At 56.5% G+C, this 13,677-nt stretch overlaps 1 protein-coding gene across 1 annotated transcript; it reads left to right on the top strand.

The window, feature by feature from the left end:
• Window positions 1–676: 676 nt before the first annotated feature.
• On the top strand, window positions 677–12,596 carry fen1 (flap structure-specific endonuclease 1). The gene is made up of 12 exons (XM_088637944.1): window positions 677–834; window positions 1,730–1,837; window positions 3,373–3,475; window positions 4,158–4,260; window positions 4,994–5,057; window positions 5,432–5,541; window positions 6,111–6,247; window positions 6,365–6,431; window positions 7,127–7,258; window positions 9,544–9,695; window positions 10,067–10,181; window positions 12,275–12,596. Exons 2-12 carry the CDS (start codon window positions 1,756–1,758, stop codon window positions 12,350–12,352), a joined length of 1,143 nt encoding a protein of 380 aa, XP_088494070.1. The 5' UTR covers window positions 677–834; window positions 1,730–1,755; the 3' UTR covers window positions 12,353–12,596.
• Window positions 12,597–13,677: the final 1,081 nt, after the last annotated feature.

Raw genomic sequence — 13,677 nt, 5'->3', positions numbered from 1 at the left:
ACACTCATTGCCAAAGTACATACAACTTTATCAGGAGTACTTAATACAGTTGTATTTTACCCCCAAAAAAGATTAAATGAGGTAATTAAAGATAAGGTGCGCACAGCTTTCGTGTTTTTACATTTGGAAATAGTCTGGAGATATGCTGTAAAGGAAAGTTTTCATTTAGAAAATAAGTTAGTGAGCTATCAAACCGCAACAGATTAATAGAGAAGACGCTCGCATCACTTCAGGCGATTTCTGGTACATTTGTTCATTCAGTGACACTGAAAAATACTATCTATTTAGAAACTTGAAAATACAGCTTGTTTTGAAAGCTATGATCATAATCTTTTATAGGAATCAAAGCTGGTGAGGGTTAAGACGAAATTCAGATTTTGATTGTGATATTTTTTCAATTTTTAGATTAAAAAAAAGAAAAAAAGATACTTGTCCTTTCGGTAACATTCTCTCCCATTACCAAAATGGCGCCTCAAAGGCTTCAAGGCTGCTCACGGTTGGAGCGAAAGCCTTTGCAGGCATAACATATCGCGTATCGAGCCTTAGCGCCACACGTCAATGACATTAAAAATGGCATCAATGTTGCGTCGATCGACGCCCTTTCCTGGATCACTCCTCGTCAGGCAACACCAATCAAATGCAACTGATCGATCCCCCTGACTCGAACGTGGACTCGCTCGACGGTCGATGAGAGATGCTTGGTCGCCGAGTTTCGCGCGAAAGCGACGCATGGTATTGGCGCGGTAGCTGCAGCCGGGCGTGAGAGCAGCACTCGGGCACCGCTGTTTGCCGAAAGGGCTGTGGAAGGAATTTCGGAAACGACATAGTGGTTTGGTAAGGGTGATGCTGTTTATCCAGAAGCGGTCCCGCCTTGTGTCCCAGGAGTAGCTGCAAGAGGCGCAGCGCTGAACCCGGGGGGTGAAGCCCTTTTGTCCGCGCTCGTCTCGTCCAGCACGGAGCTGGCCCCACTGTCCAGCGTGCGGCTGTGTTTTCGGGTTCAGGGGTGATGATTTGTGTGCACGACCGGCTGGTGGGAGCCGTGGCCGCGAAACGCGGGTTCAAGACCCCCCGTCGAGACCCGCACGGGACGGACGCTGATGCTATCACTGAACACAGTTGACTAAAAGGCTTTTAATTGTAGAAGATGATGGTTTGGAGTCTCGGATTTGAAAACGGTCGGGGAAAGGTGACTTTGCTATCCTTGGGGAGACAGTAACAGAGCTTAAGGGCGCAGGAGGGGAAGTGTCTGTCACTCCCCCCGAGTGTGGACGGGCTCGGGGCACAGACAGGAGCCCAGAATTAGAAGAGCGAAGGTCGCGAGGTGGGGAGTAGGGCGATAATAGCTCAGACAGGTACTGAGGTGCCAAGCCATGCAGAGCCTTAGAGGCGAGCATGAGGATTTTAAAGTCCACATGGAAATTGACAGGAAGCCAGTGCAGGGACTCCAGGACAGGAGTGATGTGATCACTTGCACTAGACCGGGGCAGGAGCCTGGCTGATGAAGTTTGTTCAGGGCAGCCTCGGGGTACCCCAGCGAGCGGGGGCGCTGCAGTAATCGATTGTGGGGGGGAAACACCAGCGAGGGGTTCGTCTGGCCCACCCACGCGGCTGCAGTCTGCGGCGACGCAGGGCGCAGCCTGGCGACGGGCCCCAGTGAGATCCGCGGGCCGCCGGGCTGTGGCGGGCGGCGCGCGACGGGGCTGACGGGCTCGTTGGTTTCGCCCCCCAGGGTCCCGGGGAGCCGCGGCCGTCGCCATGGGAATCCACGGGCTGGCCAAGCTGATCGCGGACCAGGCGCCCGGCGCCATCAAGGAGAACGACATGAAGAACTACTTCGGTACTGACCGCCTGCCGTCTGCCGGGCTGTGGTGAGGGGAAGCGAGCGAGAGGGGGCGCTGTGCCCCCCGCTGTGAAATACCCCCGGGAGCTGAAGTGCCCCGAGTGGCGTGAGGGGAGGGGGGGTTGTTGTCTAACGTTGTGAGCATGTTGTGAGAACCTTAAGCACTAGCCGAATATCAAACCAAGATAAATAACAGCAAAACGAACCAGACCCTGATGAAGTACAGGCTCAGTGAGCACAGCCTGGCCACAGAAACTGGGCGACACAGGCAGACCTGGCTGTCCAGAGAGGACAGGCTCAGTGACCACAGCCTGGACACAGACAGACCTGACTGTCCAGAGAGGACAGGCTCAGTGACCACAGCCTGGACACAGACAGACCTGACTGTCCAGAGAGGACAGGCTCAGTGACCACAGCCTGGACACAGACAGACCTGACTGTCCAGAGAGGACAGCCTCAGTGACCACAGCCTGGACACAGGCAGACCTGGCTGCCCAGAGAGGACAGACCTGTCTGTTCAGAGAGGACAGCCTCAGTGACCACAGCCTGGACACAGGCAGACCTGGCTGCCCAGAGAGGACAGACCTGTCTGTTCAGAGAGGACAGCCTCAGTGACCACAGCCTGGACACAGGCAGACCTGGCTGTCCAGAGAGGACAGGCTCAGTGACCACAGCCTGGACACAGACAGACCTGACTGTCCAGAGAGGACAGGCTCAGTAACCACAGCCTGGACACAGACAGACCTGACTGTCCAGAGAGGACAACCTCAGTGACCACAGCCTGGACACAGACAGACCTGACTGTCCAGAGAGGACAGACCTGGCTGTCCAGAGAGGACAGGCTCAGTGACCACAGCCTGGACACAGACAGACCTGACTGTCCAGAGAGGACAGCCTCAGTGACCACAGCCTGGACACAGGCAGACCTGGCTGCCCAGAGAGGACAGACCTGTGTTCAGAGAGGACAGCCTCAGTGACCACAGCCTGGACACAGGCAGACCTGGCTGTCCAGAGAGGACAGGCTCAGTGACCACAGCCTGGACACAGACAGACCTGATTGTCCAGAGAGGACAGGCTGTGCTCCCACTGCCAGCGGGGAGAAATAGAGACAGAGGTGCACTTCCTACTGCACTGTGACAGATACTCTGGGATTAGAGAAACATTCTTCCCGAAATTCAGAAATCTAATCCCAGAGTTCCCACACCTGCCAGAATCACAACAGGTCCCAATCCTACTGGGAGAGGGAGGAGGGAACTCAGTTGAACTGGCAGCCCAGTATGTGATCTCCTTTCACAGCCTGAGGAACAGTGAGTCTGTCTCCCAGTAATGCTCCATATGTTTATATGAAAATATCTTATGATTTGTCTTTATTGTAAATGTCGGTAGATTGTTTTATGTTAATTATATTTGATTTGCTTTGGTAACACTCATCTTACTCATTTGTCTTGCCAAAAAAGAAGCTTGAATTGAATTGGAATTATCTCTCATGTCGGTGCCTCTGTGCATCACTGTTTCACGATCCAACCCGATAGGCCGTAAGATCGCCATCGACGCATCCATGAGTATCTACCAGTTCCTGATAGCTGTGAGACTGGATGGCAACGTGCTGCACAACGAGGAAGGAGAGACCACCAGGTAAAAAACCTGTCTCACTGCCTACCTGTCTCTCTCGGTGCAGTGTTAATGTACTGGAGTGTCCAGTCAGTCAGTGTGTCTGTATGAACCCCTCTCTCTCAGTGCAGTGTTAATGTACTGGAGTGTCCAGTCAGTCAGTGTGTCTGTATGAACCCCTCTCTCTCAGTGCAGTGTTAATGTACTGGAGTGTCCAGTCAGTCAGTGTGTCTGTATGAACCCCTCTCTCTCAGTGCAGTGTTTATGTACTGGAGTGTCCAGTCAGTCAGTGTGTCTGTATGAACCCCTCTCTCTCAGTGCAGTGTTAATGTACTGGAGTGTCCAGTCAGTGTGTCTGTATGAACCCCTCTCTCTCAGTGCAGTGTTAATGTACTGGAGTGTCCAGTCAGTCAGTGTGTCTGTATGAACCCCTCTCTCTCAGTGCAGTGTTAATGTACTGGAGTGTCCAGTCAGTCAGTGTGTCTGTATGAACCCCTCTCTCTCAGTGCAGTGTTAATGTGCTGTAGTGTCCAGTCAGTCAGTGTGTCTGTATGAACCCCTCTCTCTCAGTGCAGTGTTAATGTACTGGAGTGTCCAGTCAGTCAGTGTGTCTGTATGAACCCCTCTCTCTCAGTGCAGTGTTAATGTACTGGAGTGTCCAGTCAGTCAGTGTGTCTGTATTCACTCCTCTCTCTGTTCCCCTCAGTCACCTGATGGGAATGTTCTACAGGACTATCCGGATGTTGGAAAATGGGATCAAGCCTGTCTATGTGTTTGATGGCAAACCACCAGAGCTGAAATCTGGAGAGGTCAGAGGTCGTCGCAGTCTGTCTGTTTTGCTCTCGCAATAAGAATGAGACAGAGGACTCACTCCCCCGACCCGCTGGTGTAGCTCGGGATTGTCCCTGTTCTGAGATTCAGATTCAGTCTGTGTCCTGAGTGGGTATGGACAACTCTGGTCTCTGCTCCACAAGCATGTCAGTCTGATGATCCCTTGACCTGCAGGACAGAAGGGTCGCAGTGGGGTCAGGGGCACTGGAGTCGTGGTGAGGGGCAGAGGGGTCACAGAACAGAGGGGTCAGGGGGCACTGGGGTCGCGGTGTGGGGCAGAAGGGTCGAGGGGCAATGTGGAGCAGTTGAGACAGTCTGTCCTCACTGTCTTTTCCGTCTGCAGGCAAGGATGGTGCAGAAACATGATTCTGTCTGCAGCTCGTTGAGCTCTGTCTGTGGCGCTCAAGCGCGACCGTTTCCTCTCCTCTGGGAAACGGAAGCGGTTCGTCGCCCCACAACGCGTACCGCTACTGCGGCTGCGCTGTCCCCCGCGCTGTCCCCCGCGCTGTCCCCCTGTCCCTCGTTGGCTCCCCGCTCAGGGCTCCTGACAGGAGGAGGAAGGGAAGGGCTGTGTTGCAGGACAGTCTGGCTGTTCGGGGTGCTGGGGTAGAGAGCGCTCAAGTCCGACTGGGCTCCCCGAAACAGCGGGGTGCACCGGTGCACGCCTTTTGTGGCGACGCTGCCTGACCGGGCGCTGTTCTTTGCCGGCAGCTGGCGAAGCGAGGAGAGAGACGGGCCGAGGCGGAGAAGCAGCTGGCAAAGGCACAGGAAGCAGGTGACTGACTTCAGCACAGGGGCATTGTGGGGAGGGGGGCGGGGTCACATCGAGGGGCATTGTGGGGAGGGGGGTGGGGTCACATCGAGGGGCATTGTGGGGAGGGGCCGGGATCACATCGAGGGGCATTGTGGGGAGGGGGGCGGAGCCACAACACACTGGCTTTGTGGGGGGGAGGGCGGAGCCACAACACACTGGCTTTGTGGGGGGGAGGGCGGAGCAACAACACAACACACTGCCCTTGTGTGGATGATTGTGAGTTCACAGTGTGTAATATGGGGCAAATGGATACAGCACAGGGGTCACGCACAGTGTCAGTGTTCATATACAGTGAGTGCTATGCTGTGACATTATTTTGTGTTGCTTAATGTCAGGGGAGCAGGAGAACATCGAAAAGTTCAACAAACGACTGGTGAAAGTCACCCCCCAACACAACGAAGAGTGCAAGAAACTGCTGTCACTGATGGGAGTGCCTTATATCGAGGTGATGTCTATAACCAGTGTCTGTCTTTCTCTCGGTGCAGTGTTAACGTACTGGAGTGTCCAGTCAGTCAGTGTGTCTGTATGAACCCCTCTCTCTCAGTGCAGTGTTAATGTACTGGAGTGTCCAGTCAGTCAGTGTGTCTGTATGAACCCCTCTCTCTCAGTGCAGTGTTAATGTACTAGAGTGTCCAGTCAGTGTGTCTGTATGAACCCCTCTCTCTCAGTGCAGTGTTAATGTACTGGAGTGTCCAGTCAGTCAGTGTGTCTGTATGAACCCCTCTCTCTCAGTGCAGTGTTAATGTACTGGAGTGTCCAGTCAGTGTGTCTGTATGAACCCCTCTCTCTCAGTGCAGTGTTAATGTACTGGAGTGTCCAGTCAGTCAGTGTGTCTGTATGAACCCCTCTCTCTCAGTGCAGTGTTAATGTACTGGAGTGTCCAGTCAGTGTGTCTGTATGAACCCCTCTCTCTCAGTGCAGTGTTAATGTACTGGAGTGTCCAGTCAGTCAGTGTGTCTGTATGAACCCCTCTCTCTCAGTGCAGTGTTAATGTAACCCCTCTCTCTCTCCCAGGCCACCTGTGAGGCAGAGGCGAGCTGTGCAGCCCTCGTAAAAGCAGGGAAAGTTTATGCCACAGCAACTGAGGATATGGATGGGCTGACCTTCGGAACAACAGTGCTGCTGCGACATCTGACTGCCAGTGAAGCCAAGTACTGATGCACCTGCTGTACTCTGTGTACAACACACCCTCTGCAGCACAGTTGTTTCTAATGATCTGTCTTATACTGGTCAGTCACTGTGTGTATCTTTAACTCCTCTGTCCCTAGGAAACTGCCGATTCAGGAATTTCATTTTAATAGAGTTTTACAAGACATGGGACTGACACATGAACAGGTACACTCAGTGTTCATTTCCAGTCAGTCAGTGTGTGTGTACTAACCCCTCTCTCTCAGTGCAGTGTGAATGTACTGGAGTGTCCAGTCAGTGTGTCTGTATGAACCCCTCTCTCTCAGTGCAGTGTTAATGTACTGGAGTGTCCAGTCAGTCAGTGTGTCTGTATGAACCCCTCTCTCTCAGTGCAGTGTTAATGTACTGGAGTGTCCAGTCAGTCAGTGTGTCTGTATGAACCCCTCTCTCTCAGTGCAGTGTTAATGTACTGGAGTGTCCAGTCAGTCAGTGTGTCTGTATGAACCCCTCTCTCTCAGTGCAGTGTTAATGTACTGGAGTGTCCAGTCAGTCAGTGTGTCTGTATGAACCCCTCTCTCTCAGTGCAGTGTTAATGTACTGGAGTGTCCAGTCAGTCAGTGTGTCTGTATGAACCCCTCTCTCTCAGTGCAGTGTTAATGTACTGGAGTGTCCAGTCAGTCAGTGTGTCTGTATGAACCCCTCTCTCTCAGTGCAGTGTTAATGTACTGGAGTGTCCAGTCAGTCAGTGTGTCTGTATTGACCCCTCTCTCTCAGTGCAGTGTTAATGTACTGGAGTGTCCAGTCAGTCAGTGTGTCTGTATTAACCCCTCTCTCTCAGTGCAGTGTCAATGTACTGGAGTGTCCAGTCAGTGTGTGTGTATTAACCCCTCTCTCTGTCTCAGTTTGTAGACTTGTGTATTCTCCTGGGCTGTGATTACTGTGGTACCATCAAAGGGATCGGCCCCAAGAGAGCCATTGACCTGATCAGACAGCATGGCTGCATCGAGGAGATACTGGAGAACATCGATTCCTCTGTGAGTCTCTGCTTGTTCACTGCTTGACAGTACAGTACAACCTAAAGAGTGAACCAAACTGCAGTGCGCTAGTGAGCCTCCAGTCTGAGCCACACCGCAGTGCGCTAGTGAGTCTCCAGTCTGAGCCACACCGCAGTGCGGTAGTGAGTCTCCAGTCTGAGCCACACCGCAGTGCGGTAGTGAGTCTCCAGTCTGAGCCACACCGCAGTGCGGTAGTGAGTCTCCAGTCTGAGCCTCCAGTCTGAGCCACACCGCAGTGCGGTAGTGAGTCTCCAGTCTGAGCCACACCGCAGTGCGGTAGTGAGTCTCCAGTCTGAGCCACACCGCAGTGCGGTAGTGAGTCTCCAGTCTGAGCCACACCGCAGTGCGGTAGTGAGTCTCCAGTCTGAGCCACACCGCAGTGCGGTAGTGAGCCTCCAGTCTGAGCCACACCGCAGTGCGGTAGTGAGTCTCCAGTCTGAGCCACACCGCAGTGCGGTAGTGAGTCTCCAGTCTGAGCCTCCAGTCTGAGCCACACCGCAGTGCGGTAGTGAGTCTCCAGTCTGAGCCACACCGCAGTGCAGTAGTGAGTCTCCAGTCTGAGCCTCCAGTCTGAGCCACACCGCAGTGCGGTAGTGAGTCTCCAGTCTGAGCCACACCGCAGTGCGGTAGTGAGTCTCCAGTCTGAGCCACACCGCAGTGCAGTAGTGAGCCTCCAGTCTGAGTCTCCAGTCTGAGCCACACCGCAGTGCGGTAGTGAGCCTCCAGTCTGAGCCACACCGCAGTGCGCTAGTGAGTCTCCAGTCTGAGCCACACCGCAGTGCGGTAGTGAGTCTCCAGTCTGAGCCACACCGCAGTGCGGTAGTGAGTCTCCAGTCTGAGCCACACCGCAGTGCGGTAGTGAGTCTCCAGTCTGAGCCACACCGCAGTGCGGTAGTGAGTCTCCAGTCTGAGCCTCCAGTCTGAGCCACACCACAGTGCGGTAGTGAGTCTCCAGTCTGAGCCACACCGCAGTGCGGTAGTGAGTCTCCAGTCTGAGCCTCCAGTCTGAGCCACACCGCAGTGCGGTAGTGAGTCTCCAGTCTGAGCCACACCGCAGTGCGGTAGTGAGTCTCCAGTCTGAGCCTCCAGTCTGAGCCACACCGCAGTGCGGTAGTGAGTCTCCAGTCTGAGCCACACCGCAGTGCGGTAGTGAGTCTCCAGTCTGAGCCACACCGCAGTGCGGTAGTGAGCCCCCAGTCTGAGCCACACCGCAGTGCGGTAGTGAGTCTCCAGTCTGAGCCACACCGCAGTGCAGTAGTGAGCCTCCAGTCTGAGCCTCCAGTCTGAGCCACACCGCAGTGCAGTAGTGAGTCTCCAGTCTGAGCCTCCAGTCTGAGCCACACCGCAGTGCAGTAGTGAGTCTCCAGTCTGAGCCACACCGCAGTGCGGTAGTGAGTCTCCAGTCTGAGCCACACCGCAGTGCGGTAGTGAGTCTCCAGTCTGAGCCACACCGCAGTGCGGTAGTGAGTCTCCAGTCTGAGCCACACCGCAGTGCGGTAGTGAGCCTCCAGTCTGAGCCACACCGCAGTGCGGTAGTGAGTCTCCAGTCTGAGCCTCCAGTCTGAGCCACACCGCAGTGCAGTAGTGAGTCTCCAGTCTGAGCCACACCGCAGTGCGCTAGTGAGTCTCCAGTCTGAGCCTCCAGTCTGAGCCACACCGCAGTGCAGTAGTGAGTCTCCAGTCTGAGCCACACCGCAGTGCGGTAGTGAGTCTCCAGTCTGAGCCACACCGCAGTGCGGTAGTGAGTCTCCAGTCTGAGCCACACCGCAGTGCAGTAGTGAGTCTCCAGTCTGAGCCACACCGCAGTGCGGTAGTGAGCCTCCAGTCTGAGCCACACCGCAGTGCGGTAGTGAGTCTCCAGTCTGAGCCACACCGCAGTGCGCTAGTGAGTCTCCAGTCTGAGCCTCCAGTCTGAGCCACACCGCAGTGCAGTAGTGAGTCTCCAGTCTGAGCCACACCGCAGTGCGGTAGTGAGTCTCCAGTCTGAGCCACACCGCAGTGCGGTAGTGAGTCTCCAGTCTGAGCCTCCAGTCTGAGCCACACCGCAGTGCGGTAGTGCAATAATGAGCCTCAGATCAGCTCCACGCTGCAGTACAACAGTGAATTTTTGTGCTGCACAGTAGAAACCACTACAGGTTATTTTGTTTGAGAGCGTCGATTTTCCCTGCTGGTGGGCTGGACCTGGGGGCGCTGGAGGTCCTGTTTCCCTGGGGACCCCCAGACAGCGTCCAGGAGTGTGACGCCCCGCTCCCTGCCCCCTGCAGAAGCACCCTGCGCCCGAGCCCTGGCTGTACAAGGAGGCGCGCGCCCTGTTCCTGAACCCCGACGTGGTGCAGGGCGAGTCGGTGGAGCTGCGCTGGAGCGAGCCAGACGAGGAGGGGCTGCTCCGGTTCATGTGCGGGGAGAAGCAGTTCAGGTACTGGGCTCTGATGGGCCGGTCCGGTTCTCCCTCTGACCTACTGGACCGGCGAGCTGGCGTACCGCGCTGACGGACCGGCGAGCTGGCGTACCGGGCTGACGGACCGGCGAGCGGACCGGCGAGCTGGCGTACCGGGCTGACGGACCGGCGAGCTGACGTACGGACTGACGGACCGGCGAGCGGACCGGCGAGCTGGCGTACCGGGCTGACGGACCGGCGAGCTGGCGTACCGGGCTGACGGACCGGCGAGCTGGCGTGCCGCGCTGACGGACCGGCCCACTGGACCGGCTCGCACGCTGACCCACTGGCTTGACAGACTGACCCGGCGGGCTGACTCTCACTCCACCCTGTGGTTGTCGTGTCCCCAGTGAGGATCGAATCCGTAACGGCTGCAGGAAGATCGCCAAGAGCCGGCAGGGCAGCACCCAGGGCCGCCTGGACTCCTTCTTCACCGTCACCGGATCCCTCTCCTCCAAGCGCAAGGTACCGGTCCCTACGCCACGGCCTCTTCCTCTTCCTCTCTCTCTCCCCTTCCTGTCCCTACGCCACGGCCTCTTCCTCTTCCTCTCTCTCTCCCCTTCCTGTCCCCACGCCACGGCCTCTTCCTCTCTCTCTCCCCTTCCTGTCCCTACGCCACGGCCTCTTCCTCTTCCTCTCTCTCTCCCCTTCCTGTCCCTACGCCACGGCCTCTTCCTCTTCCTCTCTCTCTCCCCTTCCTGTCCCCACGCCACGGCCTCTTCCTCTCTCTCTCCCCTTCCTGTCCCTACGCCACGGCCTCTTCCTCTTCCTCTCTCCCCTTCCTGTCCCTACGCCACGGCCTCTTCCTCTTCCTCTCTCTCTCCCCTTCCTGTCCCTACGCCACGGCCTCTTCCTCTTCCTCTCTCTCTCCCCTTCCTGTCCCTACGCCACGGCCTCTTCCTCTTCCTCTCTCCCCTTCCTGTCCCCACGCCACGGCCTCTTCCTCTCTCTCTCCCCTTCCTGTCCCTACGCCACGGCCTCTTCCTCTTCCTCTCTCCCCTTCCTGTCCCCACGCCACGGCCTCTTCCTCTCTCTCTCCCCTTCCTGTCCCTACGCCACGGCCTCTTCCTCTTCCTCTCTCTCTCTCTCTCTCTCCTTCCTGTCCCTACGCCACGGCCTCTTCCTCTTCCTCTCTCTCTCCCCTTCCTGTCCCTACGCCACGGCCTCTTCCTCTTCCTCTCTCTCTCCTTCCTGTCCCTACGCCACGGCCTCTTCCTCTTCCTCTCTCTCTCCCCTTCCTGTCCCCACGCCACGGCCTCTTCCTCTCTCTCTCTCCTTCCTGTCCCTACGCCACGGCCTCTTCCTCTTCCTCTCTCTCTCCCCTTCCTGTCCCTACACCACGGCCTCTTCCTCTCTCTCTCCCCTTCCTGTCCCTACGCCACGGCCTCTTCCTCTTCCTCTCTCCCCTTCCTGTCCCTACGCCACGGCCTCTTCCTCTTCCTCTCTCTCTCCTTCCTGTCCCTACGCCACGGCCTCTTCCTCTTCCTCTCTCTCTCCTTCCTGTCCCTACGCCACGGCCTCTTCCTCTTCCTCTCTCTCTCCCCTTCCTGTCCCCACGCCACGGCCTCTTCCTCTTCCTCTCTCTCTCCCCTTCCTGTCCCCACGCCACGGCCTCTTCCTCTTCCTCTCTCTCTCCCCTTCCTGTCCCTACGCCACGGCCTCTTCCTCTTCCTCTCTCCCCTTCCTGTCCCTACGCCACGGCCTCTTCCTCTTCCTCTCTCCCCTTCCTGTCCCTACGCCTCTTCCTCCCTCTCTCTCTCCTTCCTGTCCCTACGCCACGGCCTCTTCCTCTTCCTCTCTCTCTCCTTCCTGTCCCTACACCACGGCCTCTTCCTCTTCCTCTCTCCCCTTCCTGTCCCTACGCCACGGCCTCTTCCTCTTCCTCTCTCTCTCCCCTTCCTGTCCCCACGCCACGGCCTCTTCCTCTTCCTCTCTCTCTCCTTCCTGTCCCTACGCCACGGCCTCTTCCTCTTCCTCTCTCCCCTTCCTGTCCCTACGCCACGGCCTCTTCCTCTTCCTCTCTCCCCTTCCTGTCCCTACGCCACGGCCTCTTCCTCTTCCTCTCTCTCTCCTTCCTGTCCCTACGCCACGGCCTCTTCCTCTTCCTCTCTCTCTCCCCTTCCTGTCCCCACGCCACGGCCTCTTCCTCTTCCTCTCTCTCTCCTTCCTGTCCCTACGCCACGGCCTCTTCCTCTTCCTCTCTCCCCTTCCTGTCCCTACGCCACGGCCTCTTCCTCTTCCTCTCTCCCCTTCCTGTCCCTACGCCACGGCCTCTTCCTCTTCCTCTCTCCCCTTCCTGTCCCTACGCCTCTTCCTCCCTCTCTCTCTCCTTCCTGTCCCTACGCCACGGCCTCTTCCTCTTCCTCTCTCTCTCCTTCCTGTCCCCACACCACGGCCTCTTCCTCTTCCTCTCTCCCCTTCCTGTCCCTACGCCACGGCCTCTTCCTCTCTCTCTCTCTCTCCTTCCTGTCCCTACGCCACGGCCTCTTCCTCTTCCTCTCTCTCCCCTTCCTGTCCCTACGCCATGCCAACTTCCTCTCTCGCTCTTTGTCGCTCAGGAGCCTGAGGTCAAGGGGCCGGCGAAGAAGAAGCAGAAGACCGGTGCGACGCCAGGCAAGTTCAAGAAGGCCAAGTGAGGAGGAGGAGGAGGAGGTCACCCTGCTGGGCAGCGGCCGCTGTTGACCTCCCCCCGCACGCCCCCAGCAAGTGGTCCCGCTGTTTCCAGGAGCTGCTTGTGTAGTAGTAGCCAGGATTCGTGACGTTTTGTGTTTTTTTAGTTTTGGCGCTCCGCCAGGACCTCGTTAGCGCGCGTGCCAGTGTGGCTAACGAGTCGCTCCTCTGCTTTGTGCTGTTGAAAACAATAAAATGACCGAGATCTGTCTGGGGTGTCGGCCTGTGCACAGCGCCGGTCGCTCGGCTTCGGAGCAGATCTTCGCCTCAGGAAGTGGGTCGGCTTGATCCGGAAGAGGCCCACGGGCCTGGGAGACCTGCCCTCACAGAGACTGGGGTTGTGTTTAGGGTGTGCGCGTGTCTACACAGAGACTGGGGTTGTGTTTAGGGTGTGCGCGTGTCTACACAGAGACTGGGGTTGTCTTTAGGGTGTGTGTGTGTCTACAGAGAAACGGGGCTGTGTGTCTACACAGACTGGGGTGTATTTAGGGTGTGCGCGTGTCTACACAGAGACGGGGGTTGTGTTTAGGGTGTGTGTGTGTCTACACAGACTGGGGTTGTGTTTAGGGTGTGCGCGTGTCTACACAGAGACTGGGGTTGTGTTTAGGGTGTGTGTGTGTCTACACAGACTGGGGTTGTGTTTAGGGTGTGCGCGTGTCTACACAGAGACTGGGGTTGTGTTTAGGGTGTGTGTGTGTCTACACCGAGACTGGGGTTGTGTTTAGGGTGTGTGTGTGTCTACACAGAGACTGGGGTTGTGTTTAGGGTGTGTGTGTGTCTACACCGAGACTGGGGTTGTGTTTAGGGTGTGTGTGTGTCTACACCGAGACTGGGGTTGTGTTTAGGGTGTGTGTGTGTGTCTACACAGACTGGGGTTGTGTTTAGGGTGTGTGTGTGTCTACACAGAGACTGGGGTTGTGTTTAGGGTGTGTGTGTGTCTACACAGACTGGGGTTGTGTTTAGGGTGTGTGTGTGTCTACACAGACTGGGGTTGTGTTTAGGGTGTGCGCGTGTCTACACAGAGACTGGGGTTGTGTTTAGGGTGTGTGTGTGTCTACACCGAGACTGGGGTTGTGCTTAGGGTGGGTGTGTGTGTGTGTGTCTACACCGAGACTGGGGTTGTGTTTAGGGGTTGTATGTGTATGTGTCTACACAGAGACTGGGGTTGTGTTTAGGGGTTGTATGTGTATGTGTCTACACAGAGAAACGGGGGGGTGTGTGTTTATCTACACAGAGACTCGGGTTGTGTTTAGGGGTTGTGTGTGTCCACACAGAGAAACGGGTGTGTGTG

This window comes from Lepisosteus platostomus, chromosome 6, assembly GCF_059453375.1.
Source record: "Lepisosteus platostomus isolate fLepPlt1 chromosome 6, fLepPlt1.hap1, whole genome shotgun sequence".
Classification (NCBI taxonomy): domain Eukaryota; kingdom Metazoa; phylum Chordata; class Actinopteri; order Semionotiformes; family Lepisosteidae; genus Lepisosteus; species Lepisosteus platostomus.
Note: the sequence above shows the minus strand (reverse complement) of the source record. Positions and strands in the feature narration are given on the sequence as shown.

Coding starts and splice junctions, on each gene's coding strand:
- fen1 (XM_088637944.1), top strand. CDS start 1,756: ATGGGAATCCACGGGCTGGCCAAGCTGATCGCGGACCAGGCGCCCGGC. Junction 5,542..6,110: donor TGGGAGTGCCTTATATCGAG/GTGATGTCTATA, acceptor TCTCTCTCCCAG/GCCACCTGTGAGGCAGAGGC. Junction 6,432..7,126: donor TGGGACTGACACATGAACAG/GTACACTCAGTG, acceptor TCTCTGTCTCAG/TTTGTAGACTTGTGTATTCT.